This window comes from Hevea brasiliensis, chromosome 11 (genome assembly GCF_030052815.1).
Source record: "Hevea brasiliensis isolate MT/VB/25A 57/8 chromosome 11, ASM3005281v1, whole genome shotgun sequence".
NCBI lineage: Eukaryota > Viridiplantae > Streptophyta > Magnoliopsida > Malpighiales > Euphorbiaceae > Hevea > Hevea brasiliensis.
In genome coordinates, this window is record NC_079503.1 from 96,474,826 (window position 1) to 96,498,802 (window position 23,977).

The window sequence follows — 23,977 nt, forward strand, 5'->3', positions numbered from 1 at the left end:
ACTTACTTTAAGAAAAATATACAAAAATAAGAATTTTTAAAGATTTTATGAATATATATCCTTAATTAGATTAGAATTTCTAATTAAATTGAAATTTTTAAATTTCTAAATAGATTAAGATCTTCAATTCCTAATTAGAATTATACAAATATTAGACATACGTATAATGGTTCTCATTATTTTTTCAAGTTTTGTCATGATAATGCATTTGCCCATCCACTAATGTGCTTTCTTTTGTCCCCTCACACCATGAGTTAATGTGATATGATTTGACAATTTTTGAGAAAATGCCAATTTAACTGTCAATTTTTAGAGCACAATTTTCTCCTATCATTCACCCGCATGAATGTTTTGCAAAATCTTTTACAATTGACTTTTTTTTCAAGCATTATCTATGGAAAGTTCAATTTTATATTAGTTTGATAAATAATTTTTAATAAAATTATTATAAATGAATAATTTTTTTGATAAAATTACTGTTTATAATTTATTATAAAAGTTATTTAATTAATTTTATTTTTCACCTATGCAGTTTGTCAGTAAAAATTATAATACTATCATTTAATAAATTAACAACTAAAGCATTAGAAAAAAATATTTGAAAAAAAAATCCCAATATAAATATACTATGATTTTTTTTATATTTTTTTCTTTAAAAATATTTATAGTAATCGAGATTAATATAATTATTTAATAGTTAAAAATAATTAAAATGTAATGAAATAATTTTAAAGTTAGATATTAAAAAAAGTCAAATGAAGAAATTGAGAGAGTTCAACCAATTGAAATAAGAAGAAAAAGGGAATAAATTCTAATAAAAGTTTTATAATATGTTTTTTTTAAATATAATAACTCAAAATTTAGTTTTTATATGTAGAAGTAGGATTGACTACGTAATATATATATATATTGTGTGATTAATTTTATAATACTACAATTTACATTATTTTTTAATGAAAACATTATAGGTTGGTTTTAGTTTATTATCATTAAAAAATTATATTTTATAAATTCATGTCATTAAAGTATTTATTTATGAAAAAAATAAAAATACTTTTTACATTCATTTTATAATTGATTCAGAGTTGATTTGAATTATTAAAAAATATTTAAATAATATTATTTTTTATGTAAATATTGAATAAAAAATAATGGAAAAAAAATAAAATAAAACGAAAAAAGCAAGACAAAAATGCCAAAAAGTAAAATAGCACAGTTCAATTTAGAATTTGATTATATTTTATTTAAGTTAAACGAAAATATTTAAATAATATTATTTTTATGTGAATATTAAATAGTAAAAAAAGGAAAAAGAAAAAAATAAAAAAAAATAATATTTGAATAATATTATTTTTATGTAAATATTGAATAAGTTTAGTCATATAAAAGATTTAAAAAAAAAAACTAAAAGGAAAGAAATAAAAAAAAAAGTAAGGTTAAAAGGCTAAAAAGTAAAATAATACTTACACTCCAACATATTTAAATAATATTATTTTTTATGTAAATATAAATAATTTTAATTATATGAAAAATAAAAAAGGAAATAAATAAAAAACAGAAAAGCAAAAGAAAAAAAAATAAAAAAAGATGATAAAAAAATTTAAGGTTAATTTTTAATGCTGAAAATTTATTGATAGTATTTTATTATTAATAATATTTAAAGTGTCATTCAATAAGCCTACAGAATTTATATTAAGTTTACTCTCAAGCTATTTTCGGATAATAATGAATAAATTTGTGCAAAAAAAAAAATAAATTTGTAATTTATACGTTTTTTTTTGGAACATTATATGTAATCATTTTTAGTTGTGATAGTGGCATAGGACTTTTTTATGCCGCCAATTACCCGCATCAAAGTATATAAACCGACGTCGTATATAGACCACCAAGTGGTGGACATATTCTGCATCAACTTCTATCACATTTCTGTTATTTTATACCAGAAATACCCCACACATTACCCGCCCCAGATTACCGTATTACCAGCAACAAAGAGGACATTTTAGTAATTGAGCTATACCCCAAATCACTGTTCCCGTGAACAGATACTTAGGATTCAGCTTTAGTGTATATATATATATATATATATATATATAATAATGTTGACAAAAAGTCTTCGTTAAATGAACAGCAGCAAGTGCAAAAAAAAAAAAAAAAAAACAGCAGCAAAATTACGAGTCCAATAAATTTTATTTAATGTATACATGTTAATTATTTTTAATGATAAAAAATATATATTTATTTAATATTATTATATACATATTAATTATTATTAATAAATTTTATTTAATTTGATATACATATTAGAAATTAATCATTATTAATGATAAAAAGCATAATTTTTTGCTATTATAATTTATTAATATAGATATATATTAATTTTTCAAAAATTTTTATATTAAACATTAAGAAATTAAAAAATCACATTAAATAATTGATAATAATTAAATTTTTATGTTAAACATTAAGAAAGTAAAAAGTCAGGTATTAAACAGTGGTAATAATAGTTATAAAGGTACAATTAACAAATAAAAAAAAATCTAATACAGTGCAGTAAATTTATTTTAGAGACTAGTTTTATTATATTTATTATTATATAGATACAGATACATAGATATTAGAGATGCCTGTTTAATACATAACTACAGCTCATTCCCCAACAAGATATTTGCCTTTCTACGAATTCAAGACCAACACGTTAATAGTTGCAGCCTCTACAATGACTTCATTTTCCTAGAGTCACTGAGTTAAATCACCATTATTACTAACTTGCTAGTTGCTAGATGTAGTTGAATTTTAATCTTGATAAAATTTCTAAACAAAAGATGTGCTCATTTGAGCAAAATAATCATAATTCCGAGCCAATCAAGATAATCAACTTCCATTCCACTGCTCCCCAAGAACCACAATGCAATGGCTTGTAGTAGTAACTAGTAATCCACAGGCAGTCAAAGCTTATTTCTTAATCAGGAACCCAGAAATTCATGAACTATCAACCATAGCTAATTGGGCATGCGCCTAGTTACCGATGACCTAGCAATTTATTACCACTAGTCTCATAACAAAAGAGTACTGCAAAACAAGTTTAAATATTGATTCTTTTCTATAATTTGACTGCAAAGCCATATGATTTAATGAGCTTTGAACCTCTAATATAATCAACACCATGAAAATGAAAACCAGCAACATTTTCATTCAATGATGAACACGTCCAATAACTCATTAAGTTAATGCAAAATTCTTATTTCCTCTTAATTGTGCAAATATGACATTCTCACAGAGTCTTACCTTGATGGTCTTATCAAAACAAAACGAAGTTTAAATGTCCCCACCCCTACTGCGACAAACTGGCTTCAATCTCATCCCACATATTAACATTCTTCGTAAATCTCTCCTTCATTTGCCCAACAAGCTCCTTTGCCTCTGCCACCTTCCCAACACGAGAAAGCCCGTTCACCAGTGACTTCATAGTCCCAAAATTTGGAACCCATCCCTTCTCAATGCTTTCCTTACAAATCCTCAAAGCAGTATCCAAATCCCCACCTCGACACAAGTAGTGCATAAGCGTGAAATAACAATCAGCATCTGGTTTTCCCCCTCCATTAATCATACTGTTAAACAGCCTCTTTGCTTCCTCTAAATTCTCTTCGTTACAAAAACCATGAATCAAATTACAATAAGTAACAGAATTTGGCTTCATTTTCCTAGACAACATCCCATAAAGTAAAGCTTTTGCCTCTACAGATCTCTTTAGCTTACACAAACTCTGGATCCTAATATTATAAGTACTTACCCCTTGTCGAATCCCATGTTTCTTCATCATTTCCAATACTTTAGCTGCATCTTCAAACTTTTCCTCTTTATAAAACCCAGCAAGCAAATTCCCAAAAGTGGTCGCATTTGGCTTCACCACCTTCCTATCCATCTCTGCTATAACCGAATAACCCGAACTGGAACTCCCAGACTCACAAAATGCCTTGATAACCGTATTATAAGTATCCAAATTCGGCTCAATACTATAAATCTTAGGGAACTCGAGAAAAATCCGCTTCACCTCCCTATAATCCTTAGCCAAAATACAAGCGAAAAGCAGAGCATTCAGAGCCTTAACAGACCCAGTACCAGAACCAACAACATCGGCGTGATATTCCTGGAAGGTGCGGATAGCGTGGTCCATCATGTTGGCCTGGCCAAAAAGCACGATGGCGTGGCCGGCGAATCGTTCGGAGGACCTAAGGTCAGCGCGGGAAGAGCGGAGATCGTCGAGAAACTGCTGGATGTAGGAGAAATGATTGGATTTGGAAAGCTTGGAGATGGCGACGGAGAAGGCTATCCTGTCCAAGTGAGATTCAGGGGTCAGAGAAGCTGCACGGCAGATTTCAACGATCTTTTCTGGGTTTTCTTCCGATTTTAGAAGAGAAAGCGCGGCTCTGGTTTTCTCCTTGGACGAGAGAGGGGTGGTGGAACCTGGAGAGAGGATTGTCGAGAAATAGCGCCTGTTTCTGATTAGAGGGTGAATTCGGAGACGAGAGAATAGAGCCATTATTGAAAAAAATGAAACGATTTGATAGAAATTGGGTTTTTTTTTTTTTTTTTTTTCAGAGAAGGAGTGATTAGGGTTTTCAGTGAAGTAAGAGATACAGAAGGGGGAAAGAAAAGGTTTAGGGGTAATTATCAGGTGCGGACGATTCTAGTTTAGGATAATAATCAGCAAAAAAAATGATCCGACAGGGGAATTGAACCCGACGTGAATCGAACACGCAACCTTCTGATCTGGAGTCAGACGCGCTACCATTGCGCCACGGATCCTTAGTGACAAATAACTTGTTTGTTGTAGTTTTACTGTATGCATTCAGTAATTCACCTTCTCCGCCACAATTTGGCACAAATTTAAAATGATTTATCTTTAAAAATATATAATTTATTATTAGACATTATTTTAAAATATTAAAAAAATTAAGAGAAATTATATCTTAAAACACTTATCAAGCAAATTAAAAATAAATAAATATATTATTATAATTAATAGAATTATTTAATATATATATATATATATATTATTTTTTTAGTATACAATTTTATAAAAAAATAAAAAATAAAAAAATAAATATAAATAATTAAATTAACTTAGTTAATTATTTTAATCTAAAAAGTAATTTAATCATTTATATCTACTATTTATTTTTATATTTTCTAGATATAAATTTTATAATCTCAACAATTGGTTAGACTATAATATTTACTTAATTAATTATTTATGTAAAATTAATTTAATCATTAATATAAATTTAAATTAAAATAAATTAAATTATAATTTACTTGTCACTCTCTTTAAATTTAACTGTTACAACAGATAATATATCTTTTTCATATGATAAAGATATAAATTTAGAATTTTTATGTATCAATACTTTTCAATTACAGATTCTGCCTTTTAAATATGAATGGTCAATTACTTGTCACCCTTTTTTTTTTTTTTATGTCCTTTTCGATGTTGCTCGGCTGAACATTATCCATTTATTTGCTAGGCTAAAGCTTCCATGTCATCGATGAGAGGGATTAATTGAAGTCCAAACCCTCAGAGATTTGCTTATCTGTGCCCGCCGTGTATTCACTAACTTAAGATCCAAACCACCGAGTAAAGATTAAGACGCCACCCGGCCAAAATACATTCAGCTGGCTTAATAAATATTAATTTATAAGTATTTAAAATTTTAAATAATTATAAATTTAATTAAAATATTTATAAATAATTAAAATGTAAAAAATAATTTATAAACACAATTATTATTAAAATAATTAAAAAATATATTAAATAAAATTTATGATAAAATTTTAAAAATTAAATAAAAATAATATAATTAAATATTTAAATAAATTAATTTATAAGTAACAAAATAAAAAATTAGATTCTTCAACTTATTTTTTTATCTTATAAATCTACAAATTATTATAAAAAAATAAGTTAACTTATAAATAATTTATGAATTTAAGTTGAAATTAAATTAAATAATTTTAATTAAATTAAAATATTTATTTAAAAACATTAAATTGTAAAATTAATTTAAAATTTTAAAATTATCAAAATCATCTAATAATTTAATTTAATAACTGAAAGCATATTTCTTATTTGGCAAGTGTATACTTCCTCAACCTCCCAATGTGAAAAATGGAAATGAATGATTTCAACTCAAAATCAGCCCATGGAATGCCTGGCAGGCTGCGTCAAGAGACCCAAGATCGCAATGGAAAAGTCAGTTTATGAAAGGCAAAGCAAAACCATTCAAAATAAGTTAACTATAGTCATACATCTCCTTTACTTAATGTTCAAATTCAATGTCCATTTGTACTTTATATATATACATGTTTCTGTTGACCAACTCAACAATTGCTTGTTTTTCTAATTTTAGTTTTCATATGATATTTTAAATCCTTGATTTTTAATATTTATATTATAGAATAGATATTTAATTATTGATTATTAATTTACTTGTTATGTAATACTATTTATTTATTTATTTACATAAAATTTATTATTTATATTTTTCAAATGATATATTAGATTTAAAAATCTCAACCCACCCACATGGGTTTGGCAGCCGTGTCGATCCCCCCCTTCCCTGCTCGTGGGATATCAAAAGCCACTGGAAGTGAAGATACAGCTGCTGTAACTGACCATTGGACTTTCTTCCTCCAATTCCAAGTTGTCTCAAAAACCTTTTTTTTTTTTTTTAAATAATTTATAATTAAGTCTATGGATTATAATGAAACCCATTTATTAATAACTGATATGTTTTTTATAATAATTTTATAATTGTATCTGATAACTCAAGATTTGGTAAGCACATATGGCATTGACACGTGATCGAAGGTTTTGAGGGTAAAGAAGATGATTGATAAACTGTGGCACAATTTACTAGTTTTATTGTTGATCTTTAGTTAATTTTCTCTAAAGAGGACTCATGTCGACACAGAATATGAGCTAAATTAAAATCTAAATCCTTTTATTGGAAGATAGTCCTTATTTATAGAGTTTGAGAGCCAATGTAAGTTAGACACATATAAAGTTCACACAAGCGGGTTGTCTAGATCAAGAGTATTTGTCTTAAGGTCAAATTAAATGTTCCTTTTGTACTGATAGATCCTGATGCATTTAGACCAATGTGAACTAATTGGTTAGCAAGTTGGAGCATTGCCTATCCAACCTATTTGGATAGGATAGGTGTGTTGGACGACTTATTAATACTAACCGGTGGAAATTCTAGTGGGTTAGGAGTTGGGTTCCCCTCTGGTTCCTAGTATATGATTTTGGTGAATATGCGCGTTAGTACAATGTGTCTAATCTTGGGGATTAGTCATATTCGTAATCCAACCACTTCCATAACTTACAAATTCAATGTACTCAGTGGGTGAAGTGTAACACCCCCATACTAAGTAGTCTATATATTCTATTGTTTCGGTGACTAGTGTCCGTCCAGACAGTCAGGATGTTTAGAATTATATTTATGCCATCTAGAAAAGTCATAAATAAAAATTAATAAAAATTATATGAAAGTGAAATGAAAATAAGAAAAATAAAGCATAATCAGTTAAATGAGCCGAGGTCCAGGCGATAGGTGATCGAACTGGAAAGTGACTGCGAGCTCAGTTGCTGCCATAATTTCATGTGAAATCTTATGACACCCCAGACCTAAAGATAATTGCGAAGCTAATGGTATTATGAAAACCACATAAAAGAATAGAGAACAAGCTCAAATATTTGAATCAGAGTTTATGAAGTAACTCAGTGCTATTAGAAAAATTGATCAAACCGATAAGGGGCAATTTGGTCAATTCACCCTTAGAGGTGACTCTTGGCCTAAATGTCCGTTAAAATGTAGGAAATTAAAATTATGAAAAATAAATTAAAAAGTGAAGAGGAGAATGGAAGAAAGGAAAAAGGAAAAAAAATTCAAATTAAATGCTTTATGACATCATCAATGACACAATAAAAATTTATAATTTTTAAATTTTGAAAATTTGGGGATAATGATATAATAAAAAGACAAACATTAAAAGAAAAGAAAATTGGGTCTTCTTCCTCTTGTTTGGCCGTCCCACTCTCTCTCAAAATCTCTCTCTAAATTCCTTCATTAACAAGCCAATTCAAGCTTCCAAAGCTTGATTTCTTACCATAAACCCTAACCATAAACTATAGAAAACTCCTAATTGACCCTAGAAGAGATGAATTAAATCAAGAAATTTGGGAGAAAAGTGATAGAATAGAAGTTGAGAAGAGCATCTTTGAGGTGAGTTCCCTCTTTACTTAACTAAGTGTATATGCATGAATATAAGTGGAAATTGATGAAATTATGTAAAGAAACGTGAAAATTATGGATGTGAGGAGAGATGAAATTTCGGCCAGCAATCCAGGGTTTTAATGTGTTTTAGTTTAATTGGATGTGAATTGAGACTTAGATGAAGTGGTATATGTGTTTAGTGAAGAGAAATTTCATGAAATTGCATGGATTAGTAAGATGGCAAATTAGGGTTTATGGAAATTGGGGGAAATTAGGGATTTTGAAAATTTTTTACTAATTGATGTGTATGATGCTCAATTTTGGTCATTTAGGGTATTTTGAATTGTGAATTGATGATTGGAATTGAGTTGAGTTGTGGATATGGAATTGTGGAATTCTGGACTAATGAGTCCAGCTAGGTTAACAAGCCATAGGTTGAATTGTGTTGCTCCAATTGGTGTGAGCCAATTGGAGATGAAATTAGGGTCATAATACTATATATTTTTTTGAAGAAACCATGCCCAAAAACTGACCATAAGTTGGTCTAAAATTAGGTTGAATCCGGAATTAGTGCCATGATTCTGGGCAGAATTGACCGAATGAACGGTACATGTTCAAATAGTCATAATTTTGTGTAGAGAGGTCCAAATGACTTGATTTTTAAACCATTGGAAAGCTTAGACATAGTAGAACAACTTTCATGAAGAATAGAAACCCAATTTCTAACCATAACCTAGTCAAATTGCTAACCAAAGTTAGGTCACCAAAATTGTCAGAACCAAAAACTTACCCAGAAAATCTGAAAATGACCAATCCGGCCAGTTATGGTAAAAATGCCATAACTTGAGCTACAAAACTCCAAATGTGTTACTCCAATTGGAGATGAAATTAGGGTCATAATGCTACATTTTTTTTGAAGAAATCATACCCAAAAACTGACCATAAGTTGGTCTAAAATTAGGTTGAATTCGGAATTAGTGCCATGATTCTGGGTAGAATTGACCGAATGAACGGTATATGTTTAAATAGTCATAATTTTGTGTAGAGAGGTCCAAATGACTTGATTTTTAAACCATTGGAAAGCTTAGACATAGTAGAACAACTTTCATAAAGAACAGAAACCCAATTTCTAACCATAACCTAGTCAAATTGCTAACCAAAGTTAGGTCACCAAAACTGCCAGAACCAAAAACTTACCTAAAAAATCTGAAAATGACCAATCTGGCCAGTTATAGTAAAAATGTCATAACTTGAGCTACAAAACTCCAAATATGTTGCTCCAATTGGAGATGAAATTAAGGTCATAATGCTCCATTTTTTTTTGAAGAAACCTTGCTAAAAAACTGACCATAAGTTGGTCTAAAATTAAGTTGAATCCAAAATTAGTGCCATGATTCTGGGTAGAATTGACCGAATGAACGGTAGATGTTTAAATAGTCATAATATTGTGTAGAGAGGTCCAAATAACTTGATTTTTAAACCATTGGAAAGCTTAGACATAGTAAAACAACTTTCATTAAGAATAGAAACCCAATTTCTAACCATAACCTAGTCAAATTGCTAACCAAAGTTAGGTCACCAAAATTGCCAGAATAAAAAACTTACCCAGAAAATCTGAAAATGACCAATCCGGCCAGTTATGGTAAAAATATCATAACTTGAGCTACAAAATTCCAAATGGAGTGATTTAAAAAAGAGAATTAAACTAGACACATTAAGGAACAACTTTGATGAAGAAAGTTTAGCCAAATTTCCATTGTAGATTGGTCCAATGGAATAGTAAACATAAGTGATCAAATCTGAAATTTTGGAATTTCATCTAATAGGCCTTGAATTGTAATTGACAATCAATGCCAATAAATTTGTGATCCAAAATGTGGTATGACTATGTGTTTAGAAATGGTATACCAATTAATTATGAAAAAGTCAAAAATTTACATGAATAGTAATGTGAATAGTAACCACAATATTATCAAATACAAAGCACTCAATCCTAAGGAAAACTTATAAGTAAAATGAAGTATGAAAAATTTAATGGTTGGATTAATTAGTAGAAATGAATTTGATGGGTATTGAAACACTTTAAATTATGTGTTTCAGTTGGAAAGGAGCCCTCCAAAGAAAGAGGAAGAGTGGACTAATTCAAAGCAACATAAAATGTTTGTGCACAACAAACTTAAAATTGTTTGTTTCTACTTGACAATTCTTGAAATAAATATTGTGAATAATTTTGATTGTTATGGCTTTGAAAATCTTATTTGAAAAATAGTGTGTTGCCTACTTTGTAAATGAAAAATTTAGAATAAAATATGATTTGTGAATTGTATAAAATATTTGAATGATTTGGTTTTGAATTGGACTTTGAAATCACACTTGGCATAGCAATATTATTATGTTCCTCCTCCATCTATAGAGTTGAGATTGATTATATTCTTCCCTCTCTGGCTTGCTAGTTGAGGTTGAGATAGATGAGTACTCATATAGCTAGCTAGCCACTTCCCTCATTAATTTTGGTTAGAGAGGTTGTAGATTGCTTTATCATGGTATACAACACGGCATTGATCGTGAAATTATGTGTCATGAACTAAGTTGTATATTAATTGGCAACACCATTATTTACAATTTATTTTGATAAATTGTTATTAAAAATCTTGACATCAACTTTGTGAACTGTGATTGTGAAAATTTTTAAATTCCTATTATCAATGAATGATTATATTTTTGATGATTTTAGGAATTATTATTGTGCACCACTAAGTAAATTACTTAGCGATGGCTTTTTTCTTGCTGTCACAAATAAAAAGAAGGATAAAGCAACAGAGTGAGCTGCTATAGCTGCAGGGGAAATCTATTTTTGGATCTTTTATGGGTATAATATTTTATACCCTCGTGCATTTCTTTTGATGTAAATTTTTGTTCATATGTATCTATTCAACTAGATGAGCAGTTGTACAATCAAAATTGTAATATTAATATTTTGTTCTCTTTTTTGGAATTGCAAAGTTTTATATTTAAGTTGAATCGAATGAAATGCTATTAAAATTGTTTGAATTTGTGTTGATTGACTTGGATTGTGTCGACCATAAATGGAGTTGTGGGTATTATATACATATTGGAAATGTTTTAACAGGTTTTGAAGAACAGTTTTCTCAATTTATAGCCGACATTCTGCCGAAATTTCTGTAAAATTTTCGAAATATCAAATTAATCAAAATTTGACTTCATAACATAAACTTCAATTAAAGGTTTTTAATAATTATTCAAAATCACCTACTATTTTAAAATGGATGGAAATTTGTTTAAAATCTCTTGTAGTATATTTATTGGATTATTGGAAAACAAAGTTCGGTAATTCATTAACTATACTACGGGATCATGTTATGCCTTACAGAGAGATAACGTGTGACATGAAGTATTCGGACTCTCCAACCTCCTTCGAACAAAGATCCGAGTGCATTTACATGTTTGCTCTCAGGCCAAGTACCTTTCAACCTCTTATATAAAGGATATACGTATCATTCAACTAATTGCTTATTGATTATTAGGTATATCAGTCAACGACTCCCTTGGTATGGTTTTCAAGATTAAGATTTAGCTCGGCACAAGTTAATTATGACTTTAACTCGATATTCAGTTTGAGTGACGAGCCTGAGCCTGAGCCCTTTGTGACTTAAGATTAGGCGATGGGTCGGAATTACTAATGCTTAGGGTGTAGGGCCTTCTTTACATGCATATGGGTACTTTTGAGTGTGATATTAAGAGGCAAATGTATTATTTATTTCAGGTGTTTTACATGTGTCATTCATTTTGAGATTTACTTTGATCATAATTAGTGATAGAGCCAGAATTTTAGTTTAGGGGGCCCAATTAAAATATATGATTTGTTAATAAATTACTTACTTAGGTATTGATTGAATTGATTGATTAACTAATGATGATAACATTTTCATAACTATAAAATAAAAACATTTAATAAATATAATAATAAAAATAAACGCTTTATTTTTTAAAAAAAGTTGATGTCACACCTTACCCCTCTGTAAGGTATAACATGATCCCGTAGTATACCTAATGAATTACCGACTCCGTCTACCGATAACCCATTAAATACACTACAAGGGTTTTTAAAACAATTTTCTTACTTTTTAGAAATAGCGATCATTTTTTGTAAGAATTAAAAACATTTAATTGAAGTTGAAAAGCTATGTGAAAGTTTTGATCAATTTTATTTTTCAGCAAATTTTGAAAAAATTTCGACAGAGTACCGGCAGTAATTGAGAAAAATAAAAAATTTTACCTATAGAAAAAACACTTCCAATAATATTACACTTTACCAAATCAACCACCAAAACTCATATCATCAAAAATCCCATCCATCTCCACAATTCAAAATAAAATTTTTATCTCAAATATTTCAAAATAAGCTATGCACAACGCATTCAAAATAAGTAACTTACATTTACAGTTAAATATACAGACATCAAAATCCAAAAGATAATATGATTACATTTACAGTTAAATATACAACTGCTCAGTTATAATAATACATATGACTCCAAAATTATTTATATCAAATAATTTCAAGGGTATAATTAAATACCCGAACAAAAGTCTCTGTATAATCCCCAACAATTTAGCAGCTCACTTTGCTGCTTTTTTCTTGCCTCTATTGGTGACAGCAAAAGAAGCTATCGCTGAGTATAAAAATACTTAGTGGTGCACAATAAAATGTAAAATGCGTAATGTAAAACATTTATTAACAATTCACAATTTCTTTTCATAAATTTTACAACTCATTATAACAAAATTTTAGTCAAATAATTTAATAACATAGTGCTGCCAAGCTATACACATCTTAAGCCATGACACAAAATTTCTGATCAATGTTGCGTTGAACACCACGACAAAGCAATCTATAACCTCACTAATCGAAATCAATGAGAGAGGTGGCTAGTTAGCTAATGAGTACTCATCCGATCTCGACCTCAACTAGTAAGCCAGAGAGGGAGGAAAATAATTGATCTCAACCCCATAAATGGAGGAGGAATAATGTGGTACTGTAATGCTAAGTATGAACACAAAATCAATTCAAAACGATTAATTCAAATAATTTGTGAGAAATCTGATCAATGTCCAAAGTCATATTTGTAATTATAAAATGACAACACAATTCATAATTAACATAAAAATCAAATTTTTAAGAATAAAATACTTAAATAAGAATTATTGTGCACAAATCTGATGTGAGTCGCCTCTAGGCCTTGACTCAGTTCCTTATCTCTTCCGGGTCTTTTTCAGCTGAAACACACAATTTACAGTATTTCAGTATCTTATTTCATAATAAATCCAATAATTAAATTCATGTATACTCAATTCTAGTCCTAATATGCGTAAATTAATGTCTTTTGAAATTTTTATTTCGGTGTTACTATTCAAGTCAAAATGTTGACTATCTTATGCTTAATAGGTATGGAAATTTCAACTACACCCACATACCATATTTTGGTTACCTAATTTGTTGGTTTTAGTTGCCCTTTCAATTTCTAGGTCTCCTAAGTGTATTTCCAAATTTTCAGTTTTGGTATCCTATTTTGCACTGTTCCATTGGTCAAGTTGCTGTAGAAATTTGGCTAAATGTTCTTTATAAAAGTTGTTATTTATTGTCTTAGCTTTAATTTCCTTTTTGAATCACTCCATTTGGAGTTTTGTAGTCTAAGATATGGCCATTTGAACATGGCTGGCCGGATTGGTCTAACCCAGATTTCTGAGCACCTACTTTGGTTCTGGCAGTTTTGGGTCATTAAATTTAGGTGGAAAAATGACTAATTTATGGGCAGAATTTGGGTTGGTATTCTTCATTAAAGTTGTAGTGCTATGTCATACCTTTCCAATGCCACAAAAATCAGGTCATTTGGACATATATAGCCCAAGTTATGGCCAAATAAACAGATTCATTTGGTCATTTTGGTACAATGATAGTGCATTACACCCTAGTTTGACTTAATTGTTCACTATGTTATGGTAATTTTCTGGGCATGGTTTCTAAAAAAAAATGTACTATTATGTGTCTGGTTTCATCCCCAATTGGCCTCACACCAATTGGGTTGGTAAATTTTCAGTTTTGGTCCCTAAAAGGGACCTAGGTCAAGCTGCCAGAATATGAACACTAACCAATCCGAATTGAAATCTCATTCTACCAATTCACATAGAATATGAACACTAACCAATCCGAATTGAAATCTCATTCTACCAATTCACACACGCCACAAATGGTCCAAATTGACCATTTCTCAACTCAATTAAGGTCAATTGCATCAATTGACCGATTTCCCCAATTTTCAAAATGCCAAGAACCCTAATTATACAATTTTAAAATCTAATGAAATCAAAATATATATTCATTGTCTACACCTTTAATTCACCTAAATTAGCAATTCAATTGCACCAAATTCATTCAATTCAAACCCTCACATAAGCTGGCCGAAATTCCATATTAATCCCCCATAATAGTTTTCTTTTGATTTTTAAGTTGATTTCTAGGTGAATTGAGTTAAAACACAAGTAATTAAACCAAAATTTTCAATTTCAATTGCTTACCTTTACTTTGAACTTCAATTCTTCACTTCACTCCCTTTTTCCTTTTCTTTTCTTCTTCAAATGCCTCCTCAAGTGAAGTTAACAAGCTTTAATAAAATAATTTTGGGGCAAAGTAGGGTTAAGTGGGAGTTTACAAGCTTGAGTTCAAGCTTTAATGGAGGTTGAACATGGAGATGGCTAAGGGAGAAAGGGGCTGCCGAAATGAATGGGAAAGAAGATGAAATTTTCTTTTTCAATTTTATGTCTTTTATGATTAATTTTGTGTAATTGACTTAGTCAAATATGGTCGGAAAATAAAATTAATTTTGACATCATTATGGATGTCATCACATGATGCAATAAAACTTTTTCTCTTTTCTTTTTTTTTTTTTCTCTTTTATTTAATTCTCGATTCCGAAATTTTCGTTTCTCTGATTTTATTGGATAGTTAAGTCAGGAGTTAGCTCTAGGGGTGAATTGACCAAATTGCCCCTCGCTGGTTCAATCCGGTTTGCAAGTTAATCGATATTTCTTTCAAATCTCTGACCTAGTTATTTGACCTGCTTATCAACTCTTTTTCGTGATTTTCTCTTTTCCACTGTGTTCACAATAGTCCTAAGGACCGCAGCGTCACATTTTCCGATTCAAAATTTGACTTAAGACTGATCTCGCAGTCACTTCCCTGGAAGGTTACCTATCGATGTGACTCCCGGCTCATTTAATTTTTTTCATTTACTGTCTGACGATCTCTATTTATTTTCATTCAGGGCTTATCTATATATCTTAGACACGGTTCTACTTCCCTTAATTGTCCGGACCGACACAAGTTACCGAAATAGTAAAATGTACCAGGCTATGCAAATAGGGGTGTTACAGTTGATTTGCTAAAAATTAAATAGAATTGCTATTAGTTCAAAAATACAATGAATGATTAATATTGTGAATTGCTAAAGCTATACTATATTGATGACTTAATATTAAAAAATTTGTCCAATTTATCTCAAAACTATGTCTTTAAAAAAAATTATAAAAAACAAATTCAGTTAAAATTATAGATTAAATAAAATAAAAAAAATTATGAAAAGCAATTCAACTAAAATTATAGATTAAATAAAATAAATAACATGATTTAAATTCTAATATTATGAAAGAATTTTTTTAAAGAATTATTTTTTTTTTAAAAAAAAAAAAAAAAAAATAAAAATGAGAAGATTTTAAAAAATTAAATTAATGTTTTAAATAAATTATAATAAAAAAATAAAAAAAAAAAATAAAAAAATAGAAGACAATAATAATAATAATTTTTTTTTTTTTTTTTTTATATTATTATATTAGTATTATTATTTTTTTAAAAAAAAAAATTTTTTTTTTTTTTATAAAAAAAACTTTTTAAAAAAAAAAGATTTTACACCATTAAAATTTAATATAAAAATAATTTTTTTAAAAAAAAATACTATTAAATTTTTAAAAATTTTAAAATTTCAGAGCCCAATGTCTCTTTAATCCATCCTTAACTTCGTCATTAATTATAATGTATCAATATTTTTTCTAAAAATTAATTTTATATAAATATTTAAATATAAAATAATATTTCTACTAAAAATTAATTTTACATAAATATTTTAATATAAAATAAATTATTATTTAAATATAAAATATAAAAATATAAATTATTTTATTAATAAAACAAAAGTTTTAAAGAATAAATTATTTTAAATTACTGTCCATCGGTGTAAATTACTCTACTTTTGGCAGGCACCGCCAAACCGCCCCATGCCACGTCGTGCCGTGAGAAATTTCGCGTCACAAACAGTTAAAAATAGTAACTTCTCTTTCTTTCTCTCTGCTTCTGTTAATGGACCCACATGTAATGTTTGGAATCTCCCACAGCATCTATCCCTTCGCCCACATCATATGCTGAAACCTTGTCTAATTCCATACCCGTCTTTTTGCCCATTTTTTTTTTAAATAAAAATAAAAATATTAATTTATTATTTTATTATAATATATTTCTTTTATTTATGCTAATCAAGATTGAGAGATTTGATTTATAAATTTAAATTAAATAAATTATTTAAATATTTTAAATTAAAATAAATTTTATTTATTTAAATTTTTTATATTTGAGATAAATTAAAAAATTTGAAATTTAAGATAAATTATTTAAATTAGTCCTATTATAATCAAATATATTAAATTTATATTAAAATATAATTTTTAATCACTTTTATTAATTTTTTTTAAATTTATAAATTTTAAATTTTAAATTTAAATCAGAAAATCCAAACGTAATATTATAATTTTACATTTTATAAATATATTTCTAAACGTTATGATTACTTTTCAAAATTTTAGAATAAAGTTATAATTTTATTATTAATAAAATAAGTCTCTTTTTAATTACTTTTTTTAGATAATATTTTCTTAACTAATTTCATTTCCTCATTATTTTTTTTAATTTTTCTTTCAATAAAAAAAAATCCAAAGAGCAAAGTTCAAACCAAAAGGGAATGGAAATCATATCCTTATCTTTTAATTAAAAAATAATTAAAAAATTGAGAGTAGGACTTATAAAAATTAATAATTGAAAGAGAAGGCGTAAATATGTAATGCAACTGACTACAACCACCAAATCTCATCATCTGTCTTTAAGATAGACGCTTAGGTGCTGAAATCCGTAGACCGTCTGGTGGAGCTAAGCGAAAGCTCAATCCTTTGCTGTCTTTCCTTCTTTAGCTTTGAATTTCCCACTCCTTATTGGTTTTGCTTTTCTTTTTCATTTGCTTTTTTCTGTTTTATTTTTTGGGCTTGGTAGTGGTGGGGCGTTGGTGGGGCGAGGATTTTGATTTTGATTTTGACTTCTCCTGGACTTTCTGGGGAAAATTTTTGATGGGGAGAATGGCAAGATTGCCAGTGCAGTTAGCTTCTATGGAAATTGTTGGTTTGGTTGGGAACTGGTGGGATGAGATCAATGAGTCGACTCGGTGGCAGGATGGGATCTTCTATGCTCTCTGTGCTGCTTATGCCCTTGTCTCCTCTGTTGCTCTGGTCTCTTTCTTTCTCTATTCTTTTATTTTGTATATTTTTTGGAGTGGATTCTTTGGATCTTGATTTATTGTGATTTCTTTTGGCTAAGAATATTTCACCTTCAAATTCCTTGAATACTCTTTTTTTTTCCCCCTGTCAAATTGAGTAGGCAGGAGTATTGATTGGCCTGGAATTGAAATTTTTGATATATATTTTTTAAACTATCATATCAGAAGTTCCTAGAGCTTCACTTTAATAATTGGTTAACATGTTAGGTAATTAATTGGTTAGTTTTATTTCTCTCTCTTAACCTGTATAATAGTATTAGTATTTTCCGTTTTACACAGCTAATGCCTGGATATTGTATGTTTCCGTGGTAAATAATTGAAATTGAACTCTTTTGAGTTCATGGGTATAGTTCCTTGGGTACAATTCAAGTGAACTAAACTGTTCGATAGTCTTGTTATTACCTAGTTTTGTCTGCTTACACATGCTGTTTTGTGGAATTTTCTGCTCTAATGTTTCTGGTTTGTATCTAATAGGTTAACTAAGTTCAGATTGTTTTTGGTATCTGTCTATTTGATATTCAGATTCAATTAATAAGGATTGAGTTGAGAGTGCCCGAGTATGGTTGGACAACGCAGAAAGTTTTCCACCTTATGAACTTCATTGTGAATGGAGGTGATGCTTAGGTATCAGTGATGCTCTGATTCTCATTATAACTTTGTCACTGTAGTGCTAACTTGTTCTTTTGGAATTATATATTTTTCAGTGCGTGCAATTGTGTTTGGATTTCACAAGCAAGTATTTATTTTGCATCCCAAGGTTTGTTGCTGAAGCTTTAAAAAACATCAGTTCTGCCTCTAAACATACTCTTGGTTTCAGGCTCATTTATTTGAAAAAGACTTGTTTGATAATGTTCATGCATAAAGTTGTTTTCTGCATCACATAGTATCTAGAATGCCTTAGGCTTTTACACTAACATAGTGCTACTGCACCTGCAATCCAGCTTCTAACGTTGGTATTATTGGATCTCCCGGGACTCCTCTTTTTTTCTACTTACACCCTGCTTGTCCTATTTTGGGCAGAGATATATCACCAGGCAAGTACTTATGGGAGTTGGTGTTTCATGAGTAGTAGGCCTTTTACTTGCATGCTTTTCTCAGTTGCTCATGGAATTTTTCTTCTTCTTCTTTTAAATTTAAAAAAATTATGAAATTCTAAATTTCTCAATTTTTGACATTCAGGCAAGAAGTTTGCCAACAGATAAGCTCAGAATTGTTTATATTTCAGTCAATGGTGCAATTTACTTCATACAGGTATGCCTAATGTTTCAATCTGTTTTACTGCATATCTGCACAAAGGCCACCACTGAATCTTCTTTAGCAATTTTCGCTGGTGGTTCATGATGTTCATGCACATTTAGTCCCATGGAGACCTAGCTTCTATCAGTTTCCTTTACATTTTGTGAATTATCAACTTATATGCTGAGGACCCATGTTGAAACATTATAACATGAATTAAGGTATAAAAATCAAACAATTCAAAATTGTGCAAGGTTTGTGTTAGCAGTCAAATATGTATCTTGATGTGTATCAACAAATGCTGTATCTAAGCCTATTCGATATTGAGGATTTCCTCCTCATAACCACACATTAGTTTGAATTCTTATGATTATTTGCCTGAGCCTTCTTGCTCTGGAGGAGTATAGGTGTAGCAGTTGAGAGTAAAGGTTTAGGACTATCAGAATGGGCTCATTGTCAACTTAGCTGTAAAGTTGGTCATCCATTTCTTTCTTGATATAAAAAGTTGACCTGGCACTGTGAGGTGCACTGCTGGACCTTTGTATTGTGTGATATTTTTGTAAAATGCCTTGCCAAATTGAGGTTTTGAACAGGTTTGCATCTGGGTATACCTGTGGATAGATGACAACAGCGTTGTTGAATTCATTGGAAAGATCTTTATTGCAGGTTAGACCTTATTATATGCTGCCATGATAAGTTTGATGACTTTGATTTCTGAATTTTGAAGCTCTCTTTGTATGTGTTCTTGTAAAATAGGTTTTGCTTCTTTTATTTTTACATTTGTACTTATATTATTGTTATTTTTATTTTCAGTGGTATCAATAATAGCTGCATTGGGTTTCTTGTTGTATGGAGGAAGGTGAGTCTTCTCTATTATTATGATTATGGTAATTATATTATTTGGAGCTGACTCAGCTATATTTGTCCATGTAGAAATTAGATTTTCCTCTTCCTCTGAATTTTTATTTACAATGCTTTCAGGTTATTTTTCATGCTGAGACGCTTCCCTATTGAATCTAAAGGGAGAAGAAAGAAGCTCCATGAGGTGTATTGCCTTCCCTTTATCCTTTGTTGGCATTACATTTACAGTCATTACTCATTATTAGTCTTTCCACCTCATGCTAGATGCATAAAAAAGTAGAAAGCAAGCAATTCATGGGGGATGAATTCTGTGTGTTTATTATGTTGACGTACGAAAATGACAGATCCTATGTTACACTAATTAAAAAAAAAGTTTTACCGGTTAGTTATGGATGCATGTTTGAAGTATTTCTCAGAAAATCAACAATGTTAAGTGATGGCAATCATTTACTGTCACACTTTGCAACAAATTACTTCTTAATATCTGGATATGCAGTAGAAATCACATGATTGGATGATTGCAAGTTTGCTATGTCTCCATGGCAATCTGAAAGTCATATGCAGTTTCTGGTGAATTCTGTCCTTTTGATTGTGTATATGATCTCTAGGGTACAAATTTTTGGTATCATTGATGTGCAACTGAATTAGCTCATGCATGGGTAATATAAATTGATTATGAACCCACATGCTCAACTCAACTCAACTCAACTAAGCCTTTATCCCAAAAATTTGGGGTCGGCTATATGGATTCGCTTTTTCCACTCTGAACAATTTTGGGTTAAATCCTTAGAAATGTGTAATGCTTCTAAGTCATATTGTACTACTCTCCTCCAAGTCAATTTAGGTCTACCCCTTTTTTTCTTTCTATCCTCTAACCTAATGTGCTCGACTTGTCTAACTGGAGCCTCCGTATGTCTACGCTTCACATGACCAAACTACCTCAATCTCCCTTCTTTCAACTTATCTTCAATTGGCACCACTCCTACCTTTTCTCTAATACTTTCATTACGGACTTTATCTAATCTAGTATGGCCACTCATCCACCTTAACATTCTCATCTCTGCAACTCTTATCTTAGATGCATACGACTCTTTCAGTACTCAACACTCACTACCATATAACATAGCCGGTCGTATGGTTGTACGGTAAAATTTCCTTTTAATTTATTGGGAATCTTACGATCACATAAAACTTCCGTGGCACGTCTCCACTTCAACTATCCGGCTTTAATCCTATGACTAACATCCTCCTCACATCCCCCATCTACTTGAAGGACTGAGCCTAGATATTTAAAGTGATTACTTTGGGACAGTACCACTCCATTCAAACTAACTCCTTCCCTATCACCAGTTTGGCCTTCACTGAACTTGCAATGCATGTATTCTGTCTTCGTTCTACTTAACTTAAAACCCTTTGACTTTAGAGTACTTCTCTAAAGTTCTAGCTTCCTATTGACTCCTTCTTGTGTCTCATCTATCAGAACAATATCATCCGCAAACATTATGCACCAAGGAATACTCTCTTGTATATGTTTCGTCAGTTCATCTAAAACTAATGTGAAAAGGTAAGGGCTTATGGCTAATCCTTGGTGTAATCCAATTGAGATCGGAAAATCTCTTGTGTCCCCTCCCACTGTGCGCACAATAGTAGTTGCTCCTTCATACATATCTTTCAATACTTGTATGTACCTAATAGATACCCTCTTTTGTTCTAACACATTCCAATGAACCCACATGCTCAAGTATGATTTAAATCATTATTATGAAACACTATCACAACCTTTAAAGAGTCATCGCCTATACTTTGAATTGGGAAAACTAATTAATCTTCTTGTCATTATAATAAAAAATATAAGAAAAAAAAACTCATTATTTGAGTTTAAACTAACATTTGCTCTGTTGCAGGTTGGATCAGTTACAGCTATATGTTTCACGTGCTTCCTTATAAGATGTTTTGTGGTAAGCTTGAAACAATAATCTTTCATTGTTGAATGTTGTGAAAATATATTAGATATGCTCAAAAATGCAAAACTGTGGATCTACTCGTTTTACCTATTTCTTGAATGCCATCCCATCTGACTAGGCAAGCTGTCAATTGCAGTGGAAAATGACATCTAGCATTGTTATCTTCTGACGCATTCCTAATTTATTTTCTCTAATATACCTTAGTTTTATTAAATTATACAGATAAAACATCAAGCAAATCATTTTTCATTTGCAAAAGAATGAATAAATCAATTAATAGCCAGTGCACAGACATATGCAGTCACATACTAGCCTGCAGACGATATGATGCTAAAGCTTCCTGATCTTCTCCTTGCTTGATCAAAGATGAATGTGAACACTTAAAGACTTTGAGAAGTAATTCACTTTGAAAAATCATTACAAATTCTGAACTCAGTTTTCAGCTTGAGGCAGCGTGTGTGATCCCATTGTTGTGAAAATTCTTGGTAAATGTGCTGTACATGTGCAGCTGAAGTAGCATGGGAATTAGGTATTCACCCTTGTTATCTTAACAATTCTTGTTGATCAAGATTGGGCATTCACAAAGCAGACATCTTTGTTACAGTGGGGAGTATGGCATGGAGGGTACTAAATACTTTTTATGAGCTTATCCATGGACCATGGCAGTTTGGAATGTCGAGATGTAATTCTTCTCTTATGAGAACTTTTTGTGAAGAGGTTGCTTCAAATTTTCTTCTCACATCATATTTTGATGACCGCTGGTTACTTATCTGCGTTGACGTGATGGAGTATAAGCATCTGTGACATTTTCATATAAAGTGGTTGGCAACACGTAGCCACGTTTGAATTGGTTGTAATGATGATATTCTGAGAGTAAGGTGGAATTGTGCTGAGCAAGATAGGCAAGAAGTGGAGGCATTCTAGAGATGCTTGAGCTAAGAACCAGTGTGTTCTATGCTTATTTTGGTCATGATTTATATAAGATTTATATAAGATTAATCTAATGTGACAATTGGTTGCTCAAGAATATCATGTAGCTCTATTGGGATGAGAAGATCAAACAAGATTAGACTATCCTGTATTTGGACCCCAAAAGTTAAACTTGTCACGTTTAAATTTTATCCTTTTGGCTTAAGTGGAAAGAGCAGTCATATGGCAATAATGATGTGAAATTCACTTTCATCATATGATGGGTTTTGTTGATGTGCTTTTAACTCAATTCTCAACCTGCAGGTTCTTCTTTCTGCTTTTGATTCAGATGCATCACTTGATGTTTTGGACCATCCAGTTTTGAATGTGATCTATTACATGGTATTCTTGGCTTGTCAATATAATTAAGCTCCACTATTCTCCTTCATTAGATCCATAATTTTAATCGTTCTATTGAATTTTACAGCTGGTTGAGATTCTACCCTCAGCTCTAGTGCTCTACATCCTCCGGAAGTTGCCTCCCAAGAGAGTATCAGCGCAATATCACCCGATTCGTTAACTGCAATGTTTCTTTATTCTATTGTATTTTCCCCACAGGAAATGGTTTTTCATGGTTCGAAGTAGGTGATATTGGAGCAGGTCAGAGCCAGAAAAACAAATCCAGACTATTCTGGTATGGCTCAAGATAGCGGCAATTCTTTTTGCATGTACATTACACAGCTAGTTGCAGCTTGCTTAAGGGAAGGTTTTTTAGTTGATTTCTTAATGGGTTATATGGCCTTTTTCATTGGTTGTTTGATAACTTGTATGCAGTTTATTCATTCAAATTTGGCTGGAAAGAAAATTTTCTGTAGGTTGTGGTAGTTGCCATTCAGAAAGTATTTTGTTCCTTCCAAACCTCAACCCCCGAACAGGCTTGCGTTGACAAATTTGCAAATTGCAAATTCCCCCCTTTGGAGCTATTCTACCAGAGACCAAAAGTACATAGATGAAACTAAAAGTTTGAATAATCAAGTATGAAAAAGGAAAATCATAC

At 30.4% G+C, this 23,977-nt stretch overlaps 2 protein-coding genes and 1 non-coding gene across 3 annotated transcripts; 1 reads left to right on the forward strand and 2 right to left on the reverse strand.

The window, feature by feature from the left end:
- Positions 1-3,173: 3,173 nt before the first annotated feature.
- Positions 3,174-4,628, reverse strand: LOC110660416 (pentatricopeptide repeat-containing protein At1g61870, mitochondrial). The gene has a single exon (XM_021818746.2). It carries the CDS (start codon positions 4,541-4,543, stop codon positions 3,335-3,337), a length of 1,209 nt encoding a protein of 402 aa, XP_021674438.2. The 5' UTR covers positions 4,544-4,628; the 3' UTR covers positions 3,174-3,334.
- Positions 4,629-4,737: 109 nt separating this feature from the next.
- TRNAW-CCA (transfer RNA tryptophan (anticodon CCA)) lies at positions 4,738-4,809 on the reverse strand. The gene has a single exon. It is a non-coding gene; the product is annotated as a tRNA-Trp (tRNA).
- Positions 4,810-17,457: 12,648 nt separating this feature from the next.
- Positions 17,458-23,707, forward strand: LOC110660422 (tobamovirus multiplication protein 1). Its single transcript, XM_021818758.2, has 11 exons — positions 17,458-17,903; positions 18,473-18,563; positions 18,655-18,707; positions 18,892-18,984; positions 19,130-19,201; positions 19,780-19,852; positions 20,000-20,045; positions 20,168-20,231; positions 21,952-22,005; positions 23,245-23,322; positions 23,408-23,707. The coding sequence occupies exons 1-11, from the start codon at positions 17,745-17,747 to the stop codon at positions 23,498-23,500; spliced, it is 876 nt and encodes a 291-aa protein (XP_021674450.2). The 5' UTR covers positions 17,458-17,744; the 3' UTR covers positions 23,501-23,707.
- The last annotated feature ends 270 nt before the right edge of the window (positions 23,708-23,977 follow it).